This window comes from Trachemys scripta, chromosome 10 (assembly GCF_013100865.1).
Source record: "Trachemys scripta elegans isolate TJP31775 chromosome 10, CAS_Tse_1.0, whole genome shotgun sequence".
NCBI lineage: Eukaryota > Metazoa > Chordata > Testudines > Emydidae > Trachemys > Trachemys scripta.
In genome coordinates this window covers 81,269,448-81,295,007 of record NC_048307.1, presented here as the reverse complement: position 1 = coordinate 81,295,007, position 25,560 = coordinate 81,269,448, and the positions used below count along the sequence as shown (strand labels likewise).

General features: G+C 39.1%; 1 protein-coding gene across 6 annotated transcripts in view; it reads right to left on the bottom strand.

The window, feature by feature from the left end:
* MAP2K5 (mitogen-activated protein kinase kinase 5) overlaps positions 1-23,626 on the bottom strand; it is a gene marked incomplete at its 5' end in the record, with an annotated part of 178,694 nt that extends 155,068 nt beyond the window's left edge. For 5 of the 6 annotated variants that reach the window (XM_034784989.1, XM_034784991.1, XM_034784990.1 and 2 more), the window contains 5 exon segments: positions 1,245-1,312; positions 2,037-2,077; positions 6,129-6,198; positions 17,616-17,683; positions 23,578-23,626. In XM_034784989.1, coding sequence (XP_034640880.1) covers positions 1,245-1,312; positions 2,037-2,077; positions 6,129-6,198; positions 17,616-17,683; positions 23,578-23,626 — 296 coding nt within the window. 6 annotated transcript variants of the gene reach the window in all.
* Positions 23,627-25,560: the final 1,934 nt, after the last annotated feature.

Genomic DNA, 25,560 nt, shown 5'->3' with positions numbered 1-25,560 from the left:
CATCTCAAAGTACATGGTATACTGAAAACTACTGAATGTTAAGGAGAGGAAGAGTATTTACTTAGCTTAATGTACAAGGTAGGCTAGTGAAAACAGTAAATATTTTCTTCCAAAGGACATGGATAGCATCTTCACAATTGTGATACTCAGCATACCTCACCGAGTTACTGGAGCCAAGATTTCTCCAACACAGACTTGCCTAAAGTACTTGATTTAACTTCTGTCAAGGTCTCTAACGGTGCTCACTGACTGGGGCACCTTAAGTGGTTTTGGTGCTTGCAGAGTCTGTATCACGATCTCTGCATTGTCTCCAATGTTGTAATGTACTTCTGCTCTCCCCAGTGGATAACTAGGTGGCATCACAAATATCAAGCAAATAGGACTGCAACGTTAGCAGGTACCAACAGATAACTGCTTCCGCTCAAGTGTGAACAGATCGTATCTTAACATGCTTGTATCACTCTTTGTCAACTTGTTTAAAAGAGGGTTTTTAAAAAGAGAAGGGGACACATTTGGTGCAGGGCTATGTAGAAAGGGCATTCATAAAATGTATAAATTCCAATTAAAATACTGAGCCTTTGAATTACAGGGCTCTACTGTGGTGCACTAGAAGCTACCTTTCCAATATTAAACAGTTCTCCTATATTCACAGGCAATAAGAAGTAATATTAAATCCATAGCTAGAATTTTGAAAGAAATCTAAGGGAGTTAGGCAGCCAAATCGCATCGAATTTTGGTGGTATCTGGGAGTTTAATACGCTTAGACGTATCCCAGCCCATGCTAGCAAAGCTATTAAACTGAGCATCAAATTTAACAGGACCAAATTTTTCAGCAAAATCACTTTGAATTAGATATCCAATGAATGACTAAACCTGCTAAATAACTAAAAACCCTGTGATGGACAATGATTATTAGATCAATTAAAATAAATGAACTTCTGGCTCAACTATATACCGTATATCAATGTCATATGAAGGATGAAGCCATCTGAAATATCTCATAAAGGCAGAGTTCTAGCGACAGAAAATAGGTTTACTGAACACCTGTAATAGGAGTGTGACAAGTTCTACAGGGCAGGTTACATTATTTTTTCTTTCCCATTGTACTCCTTCGCTCCCAATAGTCATACTGATAAAGTTATCTGACATTTCAAGTTTGATACCATTAATTACTATACACCAATCGCTTCTCATGTTCCATTTTGTTTTAATAAAAAACAGACACATCCACTATTGACTCTTACCTATTGCTTGGAAGGGAATCCGAGACTGCTGAGCTGCTATTATTAGCAGACCCTGCTCGTGTATTTACCTGCAGGCAGGGAAAAAATCTCTATCAGTCGTTTGTGTTCAGAGGACACCATTCTAATTAACCTGTAATTTGCCATGAATTTCTCATTTCACTATGAAGGTTAATTAGCTTGTTGCTAGGCATACCGATCATTGAGGTCTTGTCTGTATGTAGGTTAGGATACTATATAACTGATGGGTTTCAGTATACTATTTCCTTACTTTTTAAATCCTTAATTAAATAATATAGAAAATCAGAAATACACTGTAACAATCATTTTATACAAATTATCCTCTAGTTTCTTGCAATTCAGAACAGAGAACATATGTATGATTACAGTAGAAAGTTAGTAAGTATATATGAATGAATTGAATAAATGTCCTGAAAGGATTTCATTGCAACTTGGTTGTGTGCTTAACAGGTTATATAAATTAATTAAATCAAATGAATATGGTGTTTCTCCCTTCAAAAGACTTCTTTGCAAATTGATACTAATAGCAGAGTTAATATTTAAGAAGCTTATTAACAAAAGGAAGAAACAAAACGCATTTCAGTTTTTAATACAACTGTATAGAACACTCAGATATTGCAGCCAATACCAAGCAGATGAATCTTTGTCCCAGACTCAAAAAAAAATCTGCTTGTCAGAACTCAAAAAAGTGCAGTTTTATTTGACATTTCAATAAGTGGAACACAGCATTACAAATCCATCTAACTTTACTGAAACAATTATTGAAATTCGTACCTTCAGGCCATGTATGTTGCGTTTCCCAGGAGGCTTGCAGGCTGAAACAGTAATTGACTAAATTGTAGAACACATCAGGGCCATTTACAAATTTGCTCAAAATGAATCTTTTAAAAAGAAATGAGGGTGACACCAAAATTAGCAGCGAGAAATGATTGAAAAGTGCCGCCTAAGACCCAGAGAGGGAATTGTGAGCCAGGATTTTTAACTTGCAGGGACTGAGCGTTTATAAATGCTAAGAGCTTTTTGACATTGTCTAATATAAATTATAATTTCTGCTTAAAACACAGCAAAATCAAGATAACTAGGCTAAAATGATTAGATTCATTTCTTAATTCAAATGCCTTCACTATCTTCTTTTGTTTACATACATGATGTATTGCAGTTAACTAAATTCTTTTAAAGAGACTTTTTTTTAAAGTCATGTTGACAAACAGGCCACTGTGTGTTTTAATGTGGGAAAATCTGGCTGGGGAACAAAGTTCAAAGACCAAGGAAGCAGAAGATTGAATGCATTAAATATAGAATAAAAAATGATGTATTATTTGTTTACATGCAAATCTGACATCTTTTTATGATGTCTAGCTTTAAAGATGAAGTACTACTTGGGAAAAGGTATTTTCGTAAAGCCTCTTAAACAATATATTACCATGTTTTTTTCATTCAGTGGATGTGCCTTTGTCAAATGTTAAAACCACACAGGCTTCTAGCTACATGTTACAGACAATTCCCATTTTAAAACTACAGTGCCCTACAAATTGTACGTTAAAGGGCCTGTCAATTTTGATTGATTGTCTGGGAAGGGATGAATTTGATTTTTCTCTCTCTCAGATGCACATGTATTTCACTCCATTTTTTGACAGCAGGAAACAGAGCTATTTATTAGTCAAAAGGACACAGATGATAGTTATTAAACACATCAGTTAGGCCAGGCTGTGTGCATTAGAAATTACTATGATATTCTTAAAGAAGCTAAATATTATTTCACCCAGGATTGAGGAGGAGGGAAATAGATAATTTTTTAGTTTAATTTTAAAGTTTACCAACCATTTTAGTTTACATTTCTTCAGAAATGGAAATATGGACATAAACATTTTGAACAAACAATAAAAGACATGTCAAATGTCATTTGTCCTGATGCCTGTAACAAAATGCTTTGGTAACAAAATTCATAGTGTTTGAATAAGAAGCACACTGTCCATAAACACTGTAATAAGTGATTTGTTTACCATGAATTAAAGAAAGGATAGTATTTATTTTTCTCTTGAGCTACCATCGTAAGCAGAATTAAGACAACTATTATGAAAGGCTGAAGCATTCTTCAAAGAAACCCTTTATCTAGGTTTTTGCTGAAGAAGTGATCGGACCTTAAAATACAAACATATATAATCAGTGGGGACTATGGAAAATGTAAGCTTTCAGAACTGTTAAAAAAAAAAAAAAAAAGACAAAAAAAGAGTGGCCCAGTGGCAAAAAAATATATATTTTTGATGGGTTTGAAAAAAATATCAGGCAATTATTATTTATATATAATATAAAATATACTAAATACAAATTTGTTACCCCCCCCCCCCCAAGAGCTTATAATATGAAACAGGTACAGCACAGTTAAGGCAACAACACATGGACATCAGTGCTGACCGGTTTCATGGAACAGGTTGGTTTTCAGAAACTATTTGATTACAGAGTAAGTAGCACTGGAGAGCCTTCCTCAGAAAGATTAAAATGGTGTCAGGAAAAGATATGAGGGACTTGTATGTATAGAATCTAGTGCGAGTTGTAAGGTAGGGAGGAGTGGAACTGTGAAGAATTTTGAAAGAAAGAGAGAAGCTCAAATCACATGCAGAAAAGGTAGAGGATTCAAAAAGCTGAGGGAAGGGAGACATGGCCAAAATGATGAGAAAGGAAAGCGTTTTTGCTAGGACAGTTTTGGACAGATGGAAGAGAAGAGCCTGGGCTAGAGCCCTGGTTGCAAAAAAAGAGAGGGGAAAGGGCACTTGTTCAGATACTGCAGAGGAAGAAGCAGCAGGACTTAGTGGGAGCTTGGATGTGAGAGAAGCAGAAAAATTAGTCAGAGATGACGGCAAGGTTACAAGCATAGCAACAGGGAGAACAGAGAGGTTAACAGAGAAAGTTTGGGAGGAAGGAGAAGAAACTCGGCTTTGGACTGGTTCAGCCTGAGATGGTGGCAAGCCATCTAAGAGGAGATGGCATGACTGGACAAAGGGTGAAAGATCACAGGTGGAAACGGAGATTGGCAAGTCATCAGCACAGAGGTGATAACTGAATCCATAAGCTCAAAGAAGATCACCCAAGGACGGCATACATGGAAGAGAGAAGGGGCACTCCCATGGAGAGGGAGAGCAGGAACAACAAGGCAGGTACTGAAGGAATGGTCCAAAAGGCAAACTTACAGAACGTAAAGTCTGATTTTGAACTTCCGTGTGTCCCTCTGGGGACTCAGCCGTGAAAGGTACTGAACAACTTCCAAGCAACAACCACTGATTTCGAAAGTGAGATGTCAATGCTCAGCCCTTCTGAGCTGTTCAGCCCCTTGAAGGCTCAGCTGCCAAAGCAGCATATACTCTGGCCACATGAGATTTCAATATTTTCTCTTTTGCAACTGGATATCACAAAATATGCAATAAGGGGCTCTTGAACCTTCTTCACACAACTCCAAACAAGTGGGTATGTCATGGGTGCTCTAATCTCCCAAGATATTATATAGGCCTGTGGTTTTGTACAGGGATCGTGTGTGTGCACGTGTATACGTACACACTAGATACTATACTACCCTGATACCTCATTATTACAATGAGTTTGAATGCAAACGCAGCTATAAAGAGGCAAGAGTGAATGTGTGTGTGTTTATGTATTACACACACATTTCCTTCTTTATAACTACACTCAGAAAACCCACTGTAACAGCGAGGAATTAATCTAGTGATACATGAGCTTTTTCCATGGCTAGAATCTACAAGACTCCCTCTGCTATTTCAGCCGCTGCTAGGCTGAGATGCAAAAGTCTCAATATTTCTCCTTTAAGCATCTTCCCATAGCAGCTCACTAACCTACCACCAGAGACAGCCTCCTTTTGAGACCTTAATAGCATGTGTTAGAAAGGCCTATTGGTTAGCTGCCCAATTAAAACTTCAGAGTTGTAAGTAATGAAAGTCTAGAATATTTAATTGGGAAACTCATAGTATGATTATTTGTATAGTATCAGTTAACAGAGAAGAGTTTAATTCTTAATTATTTCAATTAATTTATTGCTGGGAGATTTACTTGGAGAATTTAAACCTTATCCATTTCATCAATTAAGAACCACAGATGCAGAGACTGGATACTGAGAACATTTGAATTAGAAGGGTTATGTAATATGTTATTCTTTTTAACCATTACCTGAGTTCTCAGAGAAAAGTATGTATCCAAAATCCAAGTAGTTGCCTATGATTTTGTTTAGGACATAGTAAATCCTATTTTAATAGCAACCCAGCACAAAAGCATGTGATTAAGTCTTCTGAATTCAGGAGAGCACTTGAGCACATACTAAGTGCTGTCCTGAACAGAGATACTTTCTTCAATCAGTGCCTACATAACTGGGTATCATCTGTGTATAAGATTCCATTATTTTGATTCTGTCACGAATTGCCAACAGCTCAAATAAAATTCCTCTCTATGCTGGACATATCTCCAGTTTCAACACAGATTGACAGATCATATCCCATGAACATATTCAGTTGATTAAAAACTTTAGAGGACCAAGAGTCATAAGAAGCATCCAATACCGGAGTTATTCAACTGCTTTGGCTTTGAATACACACAAACTACACCACCACCAATGAGTTTTTTTAAATGAATGTAAATATGTACCATGCAAACTAAATCTGGTTAGTTTAATTTACTCCAGTAAACAAGCTATTTTATGTGCAATAACTGTAGTTTCACTACAATCCTGACAATACTGAATTATTTTATCTGAATTAAGAGGTAAACTTCATGTTATCTGCATTTAAACCTTCTGAAAACATAACTGTTGATGAAACATCTTACTGATATAATCATTGCTAATTAATATTTGTTAAGCATTACCTCTTGGATATATCTGCAAAGGTTCTATTAATTGTCCATTTACTTGCTGTTCCATTACAGTGGTATAATACTGCAAAGAGATTAGAGGAGATTATTCAATAACATGTGAATAGTAGTTATAGTGTTATAGGTTGTTGAATTCATGGTATTTTTTAGGGTTGAAAAAATTGCTATTACACGTATCAGCCTCCAAAATACATTCCTACTGTTTGTACTGTCCACACAACAAAACAACTATGAAGGAACATTAAACAAAGGGTAATGATAATCAGTAATATATTGACTTCAGGGGAGTGGCCTACTACTACTATCGTGACCATCATAGGCTCAGGCTTATCCGACATCTACGTTATTATTAAATAAAGAGAACATTAACAAAATTTGCAGCAGTACGTAAGAGACCGAAATAATACAAAGAAACCAAGAGAGATTAGAAACAAACAAAATACAATGAAATTCAACCTGGAAAGATACCAGCTACTACATTTGTGGAAAAATAATTCAAGACAGAAAGAGTCAATGGGGAAGAGAAACCTGGAAAGCAGTTGTTATGAACGAGACCAATGGATGAAAATAGACAGACAATTGAAAGTTAGCCATGAACTGCCAATATGATATGGTAGAAACAGTGAATGCGGCTTTGGGCTGCATATCCAAAGGTATCACTCCACACAAATCAGAGAGGTAATATGGTCCCACTGCAATGGCATCTACAACATAATATGCACAGCTCTTAGCATTTCATTACCAGAAAAAAGAACAGGAGTACTTGTGGCACCTTAGAGACTAATAAATTTGTTAGTCTCTAAGGTGCCACAAGTACTCCTGTTCTTTTTGCGGATACAGACTAACACGGCTGCTACTCTGAAACCTGTCATTACCAGAAAGACATTGTCACGTTATGGGGACCTCAGACCACAGCCCCTGACATTTTAGTGGCTAGTGGGAGTAGCTGATGAAAAAAATCTAAGACAGCTACCATAGATACATAAATACAAGTTTGGTGAAGAGATGACAAAAGGCTACATAACAATCTGTAAATATTTGAAGGGTGTGAATACCAAGGATGGAAAGAAAATAGCATGGTAGGAGAAGAGTTACTGAGTAATGGGTGAAAAATAAGGAAAGGGAACATTTAGGCTGGAGATCTGGGAATATCTATTTGCCTTTAGAAAAAATTTCCCCTAGGAAATGTTGGAAGTTCCATTACATGGGACACTGAAGAACAACACTAGACAAAACACCGGAACATGTACTTTAAGAAACAATTCTGCTAGGGTGAGGAGATGGACCTCATTGGTTTTGCCAATGCATCTCTCTGACTATGGGAAGTGTTGAGAATTCAAAGCACAGTACGAAGCATGTTCCAACTGCAACTTACCTAGCTTAAGAACAAAAATGTTGACTGCGAGTCAGATCTTCAGCCAGTGAAAGTCAGCACAGCTCCATTGACTTTGATGCTCATTTTCACCACCTGAGGATCTGGCCCGAAGATTTTATAAATAGAGTGTTCTCAAATAAATATTTTATGATGTTGTTACTTATGCTGACATCACTTAACCTAAACAGTAAATACTGCATATCTGTATGGTGTCAAGTATGAGTGTTCTGATCATACCAATGACTTACTATAAAACAAACTTTTTTGACGTCTATATAATGCAAATCAACATAAGGATTGGTTTATTAATTGTTATGTAAATAGTTTTCTTTCATTTTGTTATGGAATGCCATCAAATTAAGTATACAAAGGGAGCAACTACACAAATATAGTGAGCACAGGCTGTAGGACAGGTCACTAAGATTACTTTAGTGCACAATACATGCTTTCATTGCGTAAAATCATACATGCATTCACAAAACTGAATTCTGGAAGCTTCAAGTCTTCTAGCTTCACCTGGAGGCACAGATTTCTTTACAACTGATTACAAACTTGGTCCTGTTCTCAATGTGGCTCTGTGTGAACACAAAAGTCTGCATTTGCAGATCCACTTGAAGGATTGGGGTCCTATTTCAATGTTCCTTTACAGTTCTAATATTCTAACCTGCTAAGAAAGAGAAGGCATTTGATATCTCCACATTTCTCATATATGAGAACAGACAGGAAGAACAGTTCTTCTGTAAAGTGTTAGTAGAGGAGAAAACTATTGGGGGGTGTTGGGTTCTTGTTAGCCCCATCTATGCCTGATATAAAAGCATGTTTGAAGGGCTATCTGGGTCACGATTACTGTACACTTCTCTTAAATAATCCTGCTGCACATGCTCCCACTGTGCTTATACAGAGTAAAGTTATTAATCACAAAAATATACTATTTTAAAATGATCAAGAGATGTTTGCAGGAAGAAAGGGAACTATCCCTGTAGACTTATTTTATATCATGGGGTAATGAATAACAAGCTAAGATCTTTGCCTCCCACCCCAAAAAAAGGCAGCTAGCACCTAATAGCTATGGGGCTATAAAAGAATGCCCTGCTTTCTAGCAGACCAAAGCTGTAAAGAAAATGCGTTTCCTTATTTTTTGTAATATGCCAGGACCCCAAGACATATACATATAGTATAAGCACATACTACATACTCTCTGGAATAATAAACTAAAGCAAATGTTCAAGAGACTACGTTTCTTTAGAAAAAAATAGTAATGTGGCCTTCTCCATTACTCAGTGATGACAAGTAAATGAAATATCAATCATGTCAGCTGTCAACCTTTTGGGACAGCAATAACTGTTAACAAGTAGTCTGGAAAAATTCTCCGAAAATGATTTGTCCTCCACATACGAGTATTTCAGTTTCCATGGAAAATTAAGATGCCAGTGGCTATTTGGAACATTGTTCAGGTACTTTTAAATGGAAAATTTGCCAGTTATTGATCCAGAGCATGTACCCCTTGCTTCCAGAAGGCTGCAAGCAACTTTCCAATCAGTGGCTGTCAAAAAAATTACTGCCTTTTTATACTGATACAAGACAACAGTGGTAATGTAGCTCCACTGCTACTTAATATCCTTCTTTAATTAACTGCTATGTATAATAAAAAAATAATTTCAATTACCATCTTACAATATTTCCATAAATATAATGCAAAATCTCTTTGTGTATTACAAAGCAAATTAATTACAGAGCTGATTGAAAACTGTGCTGATGGTCAAGTTCACAAACAAATAACCTCAATGATATAAGGGTTATAACAGATACAAAACATCTTTTCCTACTACAAAACCTTGCATGCATGGAAGGGACCTGTATTCTCATTTCATTATTTAATTTTAATTATAAAAAAATTCATTCACTTTCCTTCTGCAAAACCTTCAGCGTGTTGATGGCAAAATGCACCATGTCAGCATTCTTGGAAAGAGGTTAGCAGCTTCCGAACCCTACAAACATTTGCTACAAGGCCCAGCCACTACCATGAGTGACTTAGAATGTATGCTATCACAGAACTACTCTCTGCAGTCCATTCTCCCAGCATGCAACTTACAAGAACTCTCACAATTTCAGTATTTTAGGGTAGCTAAATCTTACATACATCAGTTGGTAATCAGCCCCAGTGATGATGATGGCCAGCAGCCCCTCTAACCATCAGGGTTTTTTGTTTTTGAGGGATTTTTTGCTTTGGTTGTTTGTTTTTGTTTTATTTTTTGAGAAAAGGGTAGAAAACCCTGCAAAAAGATTATCCCCAGCTCTGCCAGGAAGGCAGATGGATGTCAACAGAGTTATAACAATCTCACTTCCAGGAACAAGAAAGTAATTTTATTGTCTCAACTATTTTCTTCAAGATTATGGCAGATTCATTCCCATTCTTGGAGACTAAAAAGCTCCAGGATGTTTCTATAAACCACCAAACAACAGACTGCTAGAACATGAAACCATCATGTGCATCATTGAAACAGCCAACTGGTGTAAAACATCTGAGACAAAACAGATAGAAACAAAATGGCTCAGACTGGAACAAGATTATTTATAGGCATACCATAAATCTTAAGGCATTTGGGAGGACAAAACAATTGGGCACTTACAATTGCTCACTGTTGAAATTTCAACAATAGGCCTGGATTCATGCCAGAATGATGACCCTGCAAAGTAGTGATTTGTAAAACTGTGCTGGAAAAAAACGCAAGTATCCTTATCATGTCATGTCAATAAACCCAGAGATTTCTTGAGGATTATCAATGAATAGATTGGTTATAGACTGATCCCAGGGGAAAGTATCATTATTGAGCGAGTAGAATAATAAAGAAAAAGCCGTAGAGTCTAAAAATTTTACCCCACTGCAGATAAAATTCTTTTAATATCAGACTTGCACTAAGATGGTCTGGTCCCTTCAGAATGGAAAGGCAAGTGAGGGAAAGTTGGGTGGGGAAAAGGTTTAATTCATCATCTCCGTAAAAGATCTGAACCTTACAAATAGGTGAATCAGCATCTGGAACCTGAAGTTTTTTTTGCTCTCATGGCTTAAGTCACTGACATTAAGAATAACATCTCACAGTGAAACTGGAGCACACGATATTTACTAGTACAAGGAATGCTTAACAAGGAACAATGTGTAGAAGTTCCAAGGCAGTAATCTCCTCCCATACCAAAAGATCATGACCTAGAAAAGAAAGCCTTCTGCATGTTACTAAAACGAACAGGGCAATGAATGCTTATGTATGAAGTCTGTAACCCACACAGAGACAGAACAGGAACATGACTTATGCTGACAAGTCTTCCATCATATGTTCTCACAGTCTAATTCCTTACAATTGTAATTAGAAATGACTGAAGTGATTTTCAAAAACTGTTATGATCTGATGATTTTAAGGCATTTTGATATTGAGCAAGACTCCGAGGGAACACAGTGCAGAAGACTGGGTAAACCACTTTTGTAGTGCTGAAACCACACTGGCTTGCTAATTCCCTGTGGCATTGGGAACTACATCCAGCTATCTTCAATCTGATAATACTTGGAAACTCCAGTGTCATCACACATTGAGGATCAAAGCTACAATGCAAGTGCAACAACATTACCCATTTAACAAGTTTCTTACTTCTACTGTATTCAAATATCTCTAGATAAATTAGGATGAACAATGTCTATGCTATCCATTCATCACTCTGCATGCAACTCCTAATGCTGTGCTATATTCTCATTGGCTTGCATTCAGCAAGAAACAGATGAAAAAAAACATCAGTGTTTTGATCAGTGTTGAAAAACTAAACGGACAGGGAGAGAGACATTCTTTCTTCAAGCTTCTTGGAGAATATTACAAATCAATAGAGGAAAAGGCCGTTTTAAATCACAATGGCTATATCAAAAGAATGCTTGACTTTGTCCTTCATTTAATTAGCAACGATCAGAATATGTAGGTTTGCAATATTTTCATCAGGCAGTCATATCAGAGAAAAAGCCTGAGTTCCACTGGTGTCCTAAAAGTATCTTGAAAGAAAACAGGTTGTTGATTGACACTGGTTCATAAAACAGCTATCGCAGCAGCATTTTCAACATGAGTTGGCTGCAGAATTCCTTCAGTACAAGTCTCTGTGGCAACAAAATGACTACAGTGTTTTACAGGACACTTTTGGTTTTCTTCTCACTATCCCTTAAAAATATACAGAGTGAACAAAAAGCTCAAAAACACAGACTGGTCCCATTGTAGCTTAGTATCTTGCACACTTATCTACATAACTTCTGTGACAAAATTCTTATGCACTAGATATCCTTCATGTCACATGCAGCACATAAACGTGCACCATTAATAGCCCAGGGTTGCTCAGCAATTTAAATAATTGATAAGATTTCAGTTATAAAAAGGAAACATTTTCAGTTCTAATACCAAATTTGTTTATTCACCTGATAAAAACGCATGATGATTTTGAAACATTGAGATGTCAACAAATACTAGGATATTTCCACTTTAGTTTAAGCCTAAGAGCTGGCATTCTCAACTTTTGTTATACATGTTTGGGCTAGAAAAAAAAGAAACATGACCTTCTCCACCATTACACCCAAGTGTAAAAATGTCTGTTGTATTCCAGTCCTCCATTTATTTCTGTCTAAATATATAAAAGCCATGTTTCTCTGTCTGCCCTCCCCCAAACCACTTCACTAAGCTGACATCACACACACCTCAATGGTGAGCTATGCCATTCAAAGGACAGCAACAGAGAGGAAAGAGGGGAAGGAAATAAGAGATGAAGAAGAGGGACTCTGTGTCATTTTACTCATGAGAACAACAATACTGAAGTTTTGTGAAAGATAAAAAGTGAAATCATTCTACTTTTCACTCTATTTATGAAACAGAAGGTGCTTCTTGCCCACGAAAGGAGAATGTTACCATCTGCTAATGGCAAGAGACAAGGCAGATGATATAATTTCTCACACTTGAATCTGGTCACAGAAGGAGCAGGGAAGCAAGCAGGGCTGCAAGACGACCACTCTGGGGTTGACAGTGAAAAAGCAATAAACCCTAATTAAGAGATCCCTACTTTAGGTATTAATTTAGATGGACCATATGGGCCAAAAGGTGTTACTATCCAACATTAAACAGTGTTAAACAAGGTTCAGGGTGTGGTATACAGAGACCTGAGCCTGTTTAGTACTATGGCAAATGCATCATTAAACATCTTTTTAAGCTTTTATTAATGATAAAGTAAAAAAGGAAAAATGTTTGAAATGTAAAGTATTAAGTAGGAGTTTTATTCATTTTAATAACATCCCTTGTTCCCTCTCCTTTTAGCTGGAGAGAGTTTTCAGAAGGAAAACGTCGTTGCTTGACAGTCTCTCAGATAGTATCGAAGTCGGTAATAATTGTCCTTTTGGGGAAAAGAGAAGAGGTTAGTTGAGATGAGCATTATTATAGGTTATTCTGGCATCTTATGACCTTTTACGTACTTTTTACAGCTGAGCTTACAATTAGTGTACATTTGTCAGCACCATTACACACTGAAGTATCCACAAATGTAGTCACATTATACTAAAAGAATAATCCCCAAACCTCTTGCAGTAGTAGTAACAATGAAACAATGTGTTGTTATGGGAGCACACATGATCATTCTTTTCACTTTATCAAAGAGACACACTGGAAGTTTCAAATATCAGGTCATTTGATTAGCTGAACATTTCTAGATGTGCTTATTTAGTCCTACATTAAATTGTAAGATGTGTGACTAGAGATCAGAGACTAAACATACTGTTTTTCAACTCAGCAGCATGTGTATCTGGTAACTGTACTTTTAAAAGCACTAAGTACTTACCTGCATCAAATCTTTGCATTAGATTTTTGTATGAAATCACTAACATGTCCTAGCCCCTGTAATTATATCAGGCATACATACTTAAAACTCTCATCAGCCAATCAGATTCCTCCTACAAAGCAAATCATGCAGTCTTTGCAACCCACAGAAGTTCTGTATATTGAGGGTCTACAGCAGGGGTTGGCAACGTTCGGCACGCGGCTCGCCAGGGTAAGCACCCTGGTGGTCCCGGGCCAATGGCGAACCACGGCCAGTGGGGGCTGCGATCAGCCGAACCTGCTGCGTCAGCAGGTAAATAAAACTGGCCCGGCCCACCAGGGTGCTTACCCTGGCGAGCCGTGTGCCGAACGATGCCGACCCCGGTCTACAGGGTCAGGTGTTTAAAAATGTTTTCCTTTTTCAATTTTTTGCTACTATATGTTCAAAAACAAGTAAAAATATCCAAACATTCTGCCTATCACCCGCTGGAAATGATGGATCAGGCCTTTAGCCATTTTATAGGGTTACCATACGTCCGGATTTTCCCGGACATGTCCTTCTTTTTGGTCCTCAAATCCCCATCCGGGGGGAAATTCCAAAAAGTCAGACATGTCCGGGAAAATAGGGAGAGGTCGTGGGGCTTGGATCCGGGCTGGAGCCGCTGGGGCCGGGGCCAGAGCTGCTTGGCCACCAGCCGGCACCGCTCACCCGGGGCTGGGGCCGGTGCTGGTGCCCCGGTGCCCGATCCAAGCTGGAGTCGCCAGGGCCGGAGCCGCTTGGCTGGGGCTGGTGCCCGTGTCCCAGGGCCCGAGCCGAGCTGGAGCCTCCGGGGCCAGGGCGGGCCAGAGCCAAGGGCCAGCGTGCTCGGGCAGAACCAGGGCCGGTGCCCCAGGGCCCGAGCTGAGCCAGGTCAGAGCCGCTCGGCCGGGGCCGGTGCCCCGGGGCCCGAGCTGAGCTGGGCCGGAGCCGCTGGGGCCAGAGCCGCTCGGCCGGGGGGCTGGACTGGGCCGCGCCTCCTCGCGCACACCCCGGACCAGCCCCAGCCCACTTGCTGCCTGCCTGTTTCAGGCTTCCCGCGAACATTTGATTTGCGGGAAGCAGGGGTGGGGTTGGGGGGGCAGGGGGCAGAGCGTTCAGGGGAGAGGGCAGAGTTGGGGCAGGGACTTTGGGAAAGGGGTGGAGCCGGGGCAGGGAAGGGGCGGAGTTGGGGCAGGGCCCCTTGGAGTGTCCTCTTTTTATTATTTTAAAATATGGTAACCCTACATTTTATTACTACACATGAGTTCGCATCTACACACACACACACACACACACACACACACTTATATGAAAAGATGTGGATTCATGCACACACACACAATGCTTTACAAATCAGCCAGTCACAAAATCCAGTCTGTGGATATATATAGGTACCTTATAATGTCTTTCATTCAAACTCATACTAAATGTTTGTTTATTTTAAAGCCTTCAGCAAAGATAATATACTTAGCTACTAACAATTTTACAGTAGCAAAATAAAAGACATCTCCTAATTGGAGTTGCAGCTAGCAAGGGATGTGAAGGGTAACAAGAAGAGTTTCTACAGGCGGTCAGGGAAAGTGTGGGACCCTTACTGAATGGGGGAGGCAACCTAGTGACAGAGGATGTGGAAAAAGCTAATGTACTCAATGCTTTTTTTGCCTATGTCTTCACGAACAAGGTCAGCTCCCAGACTACTGCACTGGGCAGCACAGTATGGGGAGAAGGTGACCAGCCCTCTGTGGAGAAAGAAGTGGTTCAGGACTATTTAGAAAAGCTGGACGAGCACAAGTCTATGGGGCCAGATGCACTGCATCCGAGGGTGCTAAAGGAGTTGGTGGATGTGACTGCAGAGCCACTGGCCATTATCTTTGAAAACTTGTGGCGATAAGGGGAGGTCCCAGATGATTGGAAAAAGGCAAATATAGTGCCCATCTTTAAAAAAGGGAAGAAGGAGAATCTGGGGAACTACAGACCGGTCAGCCTCACCTCAGTCCCTGGAAAAATCATGGAGCAGATCCTCAAGGAATCCATTTTGAAGCATTTGAAGGCGAGGAAGGTGATCAGGAACGGTCAACATGGATTCACTAAGGGCAAATCATGCCTGACCAACCTGATTGCCTTCTACGATGAGATAACTGGCTCTGTGGATATGGGGAAAGCAGTGGACGTGATATACCTTGACTTTAGCAAAGCTTTTGATACAGTCTCCCACAGTATTCTTGCCAGCAAGTTAAAGAAGTATGGATTGGATGAATGGACTGTAAGGTGGATAGAAAGCTGGCTAGATCGTTGGGCTCAATGGGTAGTGATCAACGGCTCGATGTCTAGTTGGCAGCCGGTATCAAGCGGAGTACCCCAGGGGTTGGTCCTGGGGCCAGTTTTGTTCAACCTCTTCATTAATGATCTGGATGATGGGATGGATTGCACCCTCAGCACGTTCGCGGATGACACTAAGCTGGGGGTATAGGTAGATACGCTGGAGGGTAGGGATAGTGTCCAGAGTGACCTAGACAAATTGGAGGATTGGCCAAAAGAAATCTGATGAGGTTCAACAAGGACAAGTGCAGAATCCTGCACTTAGGATGGGAGAATCCCACGCACTGCTACAGGCTGGGCACTAACTGGCTAAGCGGCAGTTCTGCAGAAAAGGACCTGTGGATTACAATGGACGAGAAGTTGGATATGAGTCAACAGTGTGCCCTTGTTGTCAAGAAGGCTAACAGAATATTGGGTTACATTAGTAGGAGCATTGCCAGCAGATCGAGGAAAGTGATTATTCCATCCGGCACAGGTGAATCCACATCTGTAGTATTACATGCAGTTTTGGGCCCCCCACTACAGAAAGGATGTGGACAAATTTGAGAGAGTCCAGCAAAGGGCAACAAAAATGATTAGGGGGCTGGAGCACAAGACTTATGAGGAGAGGCTGAGGGAACTGAGCTTATTTAGTCTGCAGAAGAGTGAGGGGGGATTTGATAGCAGCCTTCAACTACCTGAAGGGGGGTTCTAAAGAGGATGGAGCTGGACTGTTCTCAGTGGTGGCAGATGACAGAACAAGGAGCAATGGTCTCAAGTTGCAGTGGGGAGGTCTAGTTGGATATTAGGAAAAACTATTTCACTAGGAGGGTGGTGAAGCACTGGAATGGGTTACCTAGGGAGGTGGTGGAATCTCCATCCTTAGAGGTTTTTAAGGCCCGGCTTGACAAAGCCCTGGCTGGGATGATTTAGTTGGGGTTAGTCCTGCTTTGAGCAGGGGGTTGGACTAGATGACCTCCTGAGGTTTCTTCCAACCCTAATCTTCTAAGATTCTATGCTTTGGGGGAAATAGTTGCCACCTAAAATAAGCCTTGATAACAAAAGAGCACCCTGTGTATTTTTGATGACAAATTCTAAACTAAGCTAAAGCATTATATCCCACACAAAAGGCCTCCATCGTCAGATGACTGATACTTCAATGGCTGTTCAGTAGTTAATTTTGCAACATTCAAAGTTAAGAAATAAACGGAAAACAAAAACAAAAAAATCTTTTTTGGCAAAAAAGTGGATTTTAGCACTTAATATCCACCTTAAAAGAAAAGATCCATAAAACTATTGGTTATTTTCCTGTTCATCCATTTAATTTGAAAGCAACTGTTAAATGGACATTTTCACTTAAATTTACAATAGGAAAGATAAATTTAGCTAATAATGAGTTAAAATAATTGTGATTCAATAAGTTACTGATTTTGCTTTTAGTTTTTTTGTACATATAAAAAAAACAGAAATACATCTTTAAATCTTTTGTGCATATTGAGCCTGCAGCTACAATGTAACTCTTCTGTTAGGAGGGGTGAAATAGTCTCCAGATGAAAGTAGATTCTGAAAATTTTTTAGAGCCCAGGGGTTCATTTTTAATGAGCCGTTACTTTAAGTACTGCATAAAAAATACAAGAAATTGATAGTCCATTTAGCCTGCACTATACCTAATGCAAAAGTCATTAAGATGCATTATTCTTAATGTTCATCATATGATCAGTAAGTGTACAACTCTTTTTAAAAATGTCAAGCATGCCCACAACTCCATGTGATTTAAAAAAAAAAAAAAAAACAACATTAAAAAAAAAAACAAAAAAAACCCCACCACCTCCACATAATACAGGAATATATTATGATCATTGAAGTTTATTTTTAAATACTTCAACACAAGCAGAATAATGGACAAAATTACAGGAAAATTGAAAACCATGAAAAACATTCCCCATTTGTTACAATATACCTACATAGGATAGCATGGCTTTCATTTCTTCATCACTTCTAACAGTAATCCGATCACCGTCCTCATCTTCATCTGATAAAAAAGTATTACATTCATTAAGTGAAAAGCCATTTACAGTTTTTAATAAATCAATTATGCCTGTTTACTCTACCTGAACAACAGAACTTCTACAAACAAATGAAAATAAACTGAACGAGCAAGCCAATTATATAAAAAACCCAGACCCTTGAAATGACTGTTGACATCATCATCGTCTGGGGCCTAGACATGTGATGTGGAAGAAACAAGTGAGGAAAACAAGACCAAGTAGCTGAAGGACTTGAGACGCAAGAGCACAAAAGGAGGACAGCAGATCATTCTCTAACCGCATATACCAAAGTAATCCCAAATGCACATAAACAGAGGCTATAATTACATTTTAAGAGCGGGGACAAGAACAAAGCACTCGAAACTTTGCTCTCTCAATTTACAATGCTAGCAGAACCTCCCTGTGGAATTCCAGTCTATGCACAGTATATTACTCCTTATGCAAATCCATTAAGTCATTCTGGTGACACTGTAAACTCAGAGTGAAGATTGAGTGGTTTCTTAATGGGTCTAGGTCTCCCAAGATGGAATTAAGTTTATTCAGTTTTGTTGAAAGAGAGAACATAATATCAAAAACCTGATCTGTTTTCTTACCGCTGCCTTCTTATTCTAAACTCTTCTGTCTTTACATGAATTCTTTCCTGTCTCATGCTCATCTGCCCCCTGCCATGCTTCTTCCTCCTGACACCTGTCAGGAAGCACAGGTTTCTACCATCCCTAATAACAGTAGCTTTACCTTTAAAAAAAATTAAACCAGCACATGATCATTCGTTTGTATGTCCATATATACACACACATCAATTTAGACTAGTGCCAAACGTAGTGTGCACGCACGTTTGTGCACAGTATAACTGTGGGAGAAGAGAGTGAGTGGTTCACGAATAGTGCAATGTAATCACACCTTTGTAATAAGAGCTAAGGTACAGACATGCATACGCACAGTGCTGCATACCTTGTGACATAAGGAAAGATGCTGCTGTAGATTTGGAGGCATTCAAAGAAGATTCAGAAAGGCTTATGTAAAGCGAGGGATTTTAAAATATATACATTTTAAATTAGGATCTAACATTGGAATAAGTTTTCCAAAGGCATAAGGCAAGATTCGATCTCCATTAACAATTGTGAGGTACTCGGATACTCTTGTGATGCAAGACGCACAAGTAATCAGATAAATTGATCAGAACCCCACTCTCAATCTGTAGCAAAATACAATTTTTTACTGATTTACCTTTTTATTGATTTGTTTCCCATTTTGCCCGCCACGATTTAACATTCCTCTTTCCTTCTGAAGTTTGTACAATTAGGATACAATATTCCTTTAACATTTATGTTTCCCCAGATTTGGAAATTGGATTTTCCTTTTACTACATCTACAGTATGACTCAGGGGTGTGATTCCCCTGCTCATATTTATTTGAGGCAGTACAAGCATAAATAGCAGTATCAATAGTATAGCTGCAGTATTATGGGTGGTGGCAGCAGAGGCACGGCTGAGCTCTGCTGAGTACATACAAACCCACTGGTTTCAGGTGGATTTATATCATGGGGATGCTGCTATTTATACTCATGCTAGCTCAGTGAGCGCTAGCAAACATATGCGGACATGAGCAAGGGAATTATACACCTAGCTCATAGCATAGATAGAGCCTCAGACACAGTGATCTTTCTAAACTGCTTTCCATAAGACATTTAAATTTTAAGCTCAAAAATGAGGCAGTGTTAAAGGTATGTATATTTGAAGGCTCGGGGGCGGGGGGGAAATCAACCACACATGTGGTTTTGGGCTGGGATTTTCAAAGAGACCTAGGCACCCAATTCTCATTGGAAGCTGATGGGAGATGGGTGTCTGACTCGCTTATGTCCCTTCTAAAAAAAAAAAAAATCACAGCCTTTGCACAAAATATCACACAAAATGTGTGAATATTTCCCTGGATGAAAATTAACCTCTACTCATAATTACACACACTGGAAAGATGGCTTTGAACGGAGACGTGGCTGGCACAGTTACCTTCTGTAATAGTCTTGAGGATGCATGGAGATTTAACTGGTAAGTTGCCAGGCTGCTAACAATGCTCTTTAGAGTTATCAACCTGTATCGAGTCAAGAACGATGAAAAGATATGGAAGAGTTAGTGAGTTGAAACTGAATGTTTCCTTGCCTGAAAGCATATAAAAGAGACAGAAAAGGGAGGAGAGGTTTGCAAAACTACAACTTGGCTGAAAACAAAGTTGTTCTAGCATGAGAATCAGAAACACTGAAGAAAGCTGTCAGAGTAATGACCGCAATGAAAGCACTGTAAGCAGAGAGGGGATCAGAAGTAAAAGTAGATGACCAAAAAATATATTTAAAAGACAGAAGAAGACCACAGTTGTTAAACAAGTCAGGCTTAAGAGGAAAAAAAAAAACTGACCCTAGAAACATCCAAGTGTGTGTAGCTGATGAACTCTCACAGCCCACTGGAAAAACATCCTCAGATCTCCAGGGTCATACAGGATTAGATTCAGATGATATGAAAATAGCTCCAGAGTACTCAGAACTGTGAAAACTCCTCACGGTTGCATGAAGAATACAGGAAAGAGACAAACGTACTGATGAAAGACAGAAGATATTAAAAGAAAGCAAGTCTAAAACAATCAGGGCAATTTTTTCTTCATCAGAGAATATATTTCTCATGTTAAATGAGGAGATTCTTTTGCCATCCTACCAAAAAATATAACTGGGTATAGCCCCCAAACTGGCTATAGATGATGCACTGATTCAGAGAGAAGAATTCCAAGCTTGTCTACTTGCCTAGAGCACAACAGTATGATTTTCCAGCACATTAGGGAAGCAAAAGTAGAACCAAAAAGCCTATGTACTGGCTGGATTTTGCTAATGTCACTTAAAATGGAGGAAAAAATCCTAGCAAGATACCAAATAGAGTGCAGCAGATGGTAAACAAATATTATGAAGCAATCTTCGCAAAATCTGCAGTGTGTCACAAATACCCAAAATGGCAGCGTTTGGAGAAAAGGACCATAACAGGCCATATGTTGTTAGTCATTTTATTTGTAGCGACGTGTAATACAATGATGAAATCCACAGAAAGGTCCAATGATAGAAGTAGCACAGCCCCAGGTAGAGGCTGCAATGAAGGACACACTGTCGATAACAATAACTAAACGAACAGTAGAGGAGACGATACTAGCTGGCAACTATCCGTGTCTGGAAAGTAATCAAGCAGGTGAGAATGACATTAATGCCTGTAAAATCTAGGCATTTGATATGGATAGAGTAACCAGGAAATCAAGCATCAAGATACATAACATATTTTAGATGCCAGTTAAATGGCAGGGGAAATAGTTTTGTGCAGATGTAAATGACAGACTAGAGACATGAACTGAAAGCACAGCAGCAGATGTGTATTTCCAGGAAAGTTCTGCACATGGTACCATTACTATGGGCTACTGCTCTGATTGCAGGGACTCTCACTGGTGCATGAAGTTCAAACAAAGCTAATGTGTGAGATGGGAAATAGGTAACAAAAAGCAACAAATCATAAAAGAAATGGTAAGGTCTGGAGCCTGGTTTTGCTCAGGTCCCTCTAACAAGTCCTAGGTTTTACAATGGGGAAGGGTACATGTCCCAGACTTGGGGGAAATGGATATTTACAAACACCGTTCTTATCCACAGGATATGTTTTTTAGTCGAAAACAAACATGCGGACGTAAAAGCAACAAAAGCACTCGAAGGCTCACAAAACTATTATTTCCTTTAATTTTCTATGCCCGTGATTATCCCTCAAGCATAACACCACCAAGTACTTTGCGCCTTACCTTCTATCATATATACTCTCTCACTTCCAGCATCAATATACAGCATGCAGATTCACAAACCAGATGCAACATCCCATGCCTCTTTTTGTAGACCCACCTCTACCAGGGCAAACCTTTTGCAGAAAATTGGTGGAACCTTTCCTCTAGCACAGACTCGTGGCACCCATAATAATTAAAATGCTAGAAAGGAGCAGTAGAAAGCCTCTCCACTCTTAAATAGACTACTGATCTTATTGCCTGAGGCAGAGGAGTTTGACTGCCCTTCACAAATTATTCTTCTTGAAAACAATGCCATAGGAGCCAAAAAAGATCAAAAGAGTGCAGAGTTACAAAAAGAAAAAGAAAATAAGCAAGTCGGTATCGGTCCCAAATCTGCATCAATGGAGTAAATGAGTGCTTTGTTACAGACTTCAATTACAGTAGGATCTTGGCCTATTTATAGAACCCTGTGAACTTTTTATTTTTTTGCCTTTTTTTTTAATTTCTTATTACGTTTTATCCACTAAAAAATGTTTTTACTGCTTTTTATTACATTTACATTAATAAAATACCTCAAATGACCCCATATAAAAAAAACATGTCTAAACCATGTAAAAAAACCCAGTTTATTTAGACTACACCATTTTATTAAGCATTATTCCATGGCATTAAAAGGTTTTAGGAATTAAAAGCAAGCATAGAACAGTACCCCTTAAATATTCCCTATGCCCTCTTCACCCCCCACGTCTCAGCCTCCCCATTAGTTCAAAGGACCCCTTCCCCCTCCTTTACATATTCCACCAACCCTACTGAAACCAAGGCCCTTGGGAAGGGTGGCAGGTCCTGTCCCCAGGGGGTCAGAGGCCCTAGGGGGGATGTTGCAGAGCAAGCTTGCCCTGCATGCACCCTGCAGTGGCAGCACCTGTCCTGTGGGGCTGAGCCCAGCTCCGCGCTCCAGGTGTTCTGACCTGGAGCACGGGATCATAGTACTGGTCAGGTTTGGCCCAGCCATCCCTCCATCATCATAACAAAGAAAAGAAAAAGGAAGAATGTAGATAAGTTAGCCAACATCTTTAACTTGTAGAGGAAGGAAGGAAAATAAATGACTTGGCATCTCATGAGCATCCTTCTAATGGAAGAAATTGCTACCTCCTCCCACGGAGCATTCCTTGTTCTTTAGGGCAGTGAAAACGTAGACTCCAGCCCTCCCATTATCACAGAAATCTATTTAAAACAAAACCAAATCTTTCCCTGTTATTGGGGAGGCGTGTGGCCCTCAACACCTGTGCTACAACTGTCAAATCCAGCCTTATGAACATGGGATATCATCTTCCTAGATCCAAAGAAACAACTGATCTCAAGGTAATAGAGGCAGTCACCCCACCACAACAATACATGCACTGTACCCAACTGTCATGTTATGACACTTATCTTCACCTGTGAAAAAAGAGACCATCTCCTTATACAAGAGCATAAGTAGGATAAGATCTCAACAATCCTCCTTCTTCTCCTGCCTCATCAACCTACTGCGGATGTAGTATGCAGAAAACTCCTTTCCCAGTAGAAACCAACGGTTCATCCTCCATAATATGGTCAGTCTCCACTGAATTAAAAAGGAAAGGTCCCAAATCTAGTAGCGCCAGGGTTTCAATGCAGCAGTTGCTATGCGCCCATGCCTGGTATTATTCTACACTTTGTAGCATATTTCTTTTAAAAGCTGCACTTTGCAGTTCTTTTGTTTTTTAAAGTGAGAATTAAATTTTCAAATTACAATCATAGATCTACAGGTACTTTATACTTTTCATTTAATTCAAGCCATATAATTGCAGTGAGGAGTCAGAGCATGATAAGGTCACGTTGGTAATTAAAGCTATATTGTAGAGATATGCTCACTCAAGATGTAATTAAATAATAAAATATTACTTAGCTCAGTATCATCATTAAACTTGCATTAATGTATAAATATTTAACTGTAACATATAATGAACATAAACATTATTTATTTAAAAAATGACAACTGCATAATGTGAGCAGAGGAGCCCATACCAGACATACTGCAGACAGAAGTTAAATAAGCTGTACTTACATTCAAATGCTGTCGTCGTTGCATCAGGCAAAACCTGTCCAATGACATCCTAAACAATGACATAGGACAGAATAAGCCATATTTCTAACTAGAAGGGCTCAAGACATTTCAGAGTACACTAAACTTAACTGTTCCTCTATTACAGAGAAGGGACTTTAAACCCCTCTCCCCCAAACTTTTAACGTACGATTCAAAGCAGTTTCAATCAGTCTCTCACTTCCTCCTCCCTATGCCCCCTAAAGGGAAGAATAGTATTCCATTTTGCTTTTTCTTGCAATGTAAAGAGTTTATTTTGTCCTTAGGGTATGAAAAATGCATGTGGAACTCTTCCAGGCAAGTCGTATAAACGGAGGTTTATAAATCATTTCTGTACTTGAGAAGGCGTGCGCTGTCTTTCTACCCCAAACCATCCCGACTGTTGGGGAGAGAGTGGTCCATTATTTTATAACTTGCTTAGCTTCTGTTTTCTGGCCCTTCTCCCCCACCATAAGTAGCTTTTGTGCCTACCTCTGCAGCCCACATGGATCTGAACAGGGGTGCTGGAATAACTTTTATAATGGGGGTGCTGAGAGCCACTGAACCAAACTGTACACCCTGTATATGATGGAAACCACTTGAAGTCAGGGGGTGCAACAGCACCCCCAGCACCAGCATCTATAGATCTGAACAGCAGAAGGGACAATGACTAAAATCTTGTTGATTTCACTCTGCTACTGCACAGGAAAGCTTTGAAGGATAGGGATGCACTAGAGACGCCTGAGGCAGGCTCACCAAAAAGCTCTGGTTTACATTTGGAAGATTCTCTCTGCAACCATATGAGCTATAAAATGTTTAGTATTATTATTTTATTTTAATTGAAGTTTAAATCCTGCATAAGTACATGAGTGGATTCATAGTTGGTCTGAAATAAGAAAAATACCCTGGTTATCCAGTCAGAAATGAGGCCAAAGTATCAAAGAAGCGTAAATATTTCTCATCTACACACTGGCAGCGTGTTTTATTTTTTTTGCCTTTGCCTGAACTACTTCCACAACAATGATCTTCTGAGGACAGGATCAAACTGTATATACCAGAAGGCCCAGAAATGTAGAATTTCTGTGTATGTTACACATTTCTGTCCCAAATGGTGCATTTTTATGTCTAATATTTTAAACACATTTTCTATGCTATAACTTCTTTTTAAGATCAAAAACTGCAAGAATGTTTTTACCCTGGGTATACCAAAGTTACTCAGAATTCAGTGGAAGATCAATTCATGCAGGTCTTCTAGTCTACATTGTGTCATCAGCCCCTGTTCTTCTTTTAGCCAACAGTGAGTTTGTCATGTGGGGTATGGCATAAATGCATAGCATGATCTTTCCTTCCTGCTGTCTCATTTCTCATGTCATGCAAGCTTTTCACTGACAATGTCACAAACTGGTCAGGAATAAATAAACAAAGCTATTTATTGCAAATAAATTTTATGCACCTTGGAGTGCTCAGCATCTCACATTATTGGACCCTAAGTGATCACTGTCCCATTATTTTTCTTTTTTCCCTCTGAATAAAACTAAGAAATGAAATATGAGATACAATATTAAAATGAGATAATTAATATAATGAAAAAGCAGCAAATATAACAGTAAAGAGTCAACTGGGCCAAATTATAGATATAGAATTATTTCTTGCTCTTTTTATCTGAGATGTGTTCAAATAAATTACCTTTCTATACTACAGTTTAAATAACACACAGAGGATGTGCAACACAGATAACAATGATTCCGTGGAAACTTTGCACAATCAAAAAAAGAATCACAAAAATGTAGGCAACACAAAGCTCAGTATAGTGTTAAGAGAATTCTTTGTGTTTAATTATTTCTAGAGCCCGGTAGATGTTCTATAGAACACTTAAAAAGATATAATCCCTGTCTGCAAGAGTTTACAGTCTAACTGTACAAATTCAGTACAAAGAACTAAGGTCTTGTCTACACACAAAACTTATAC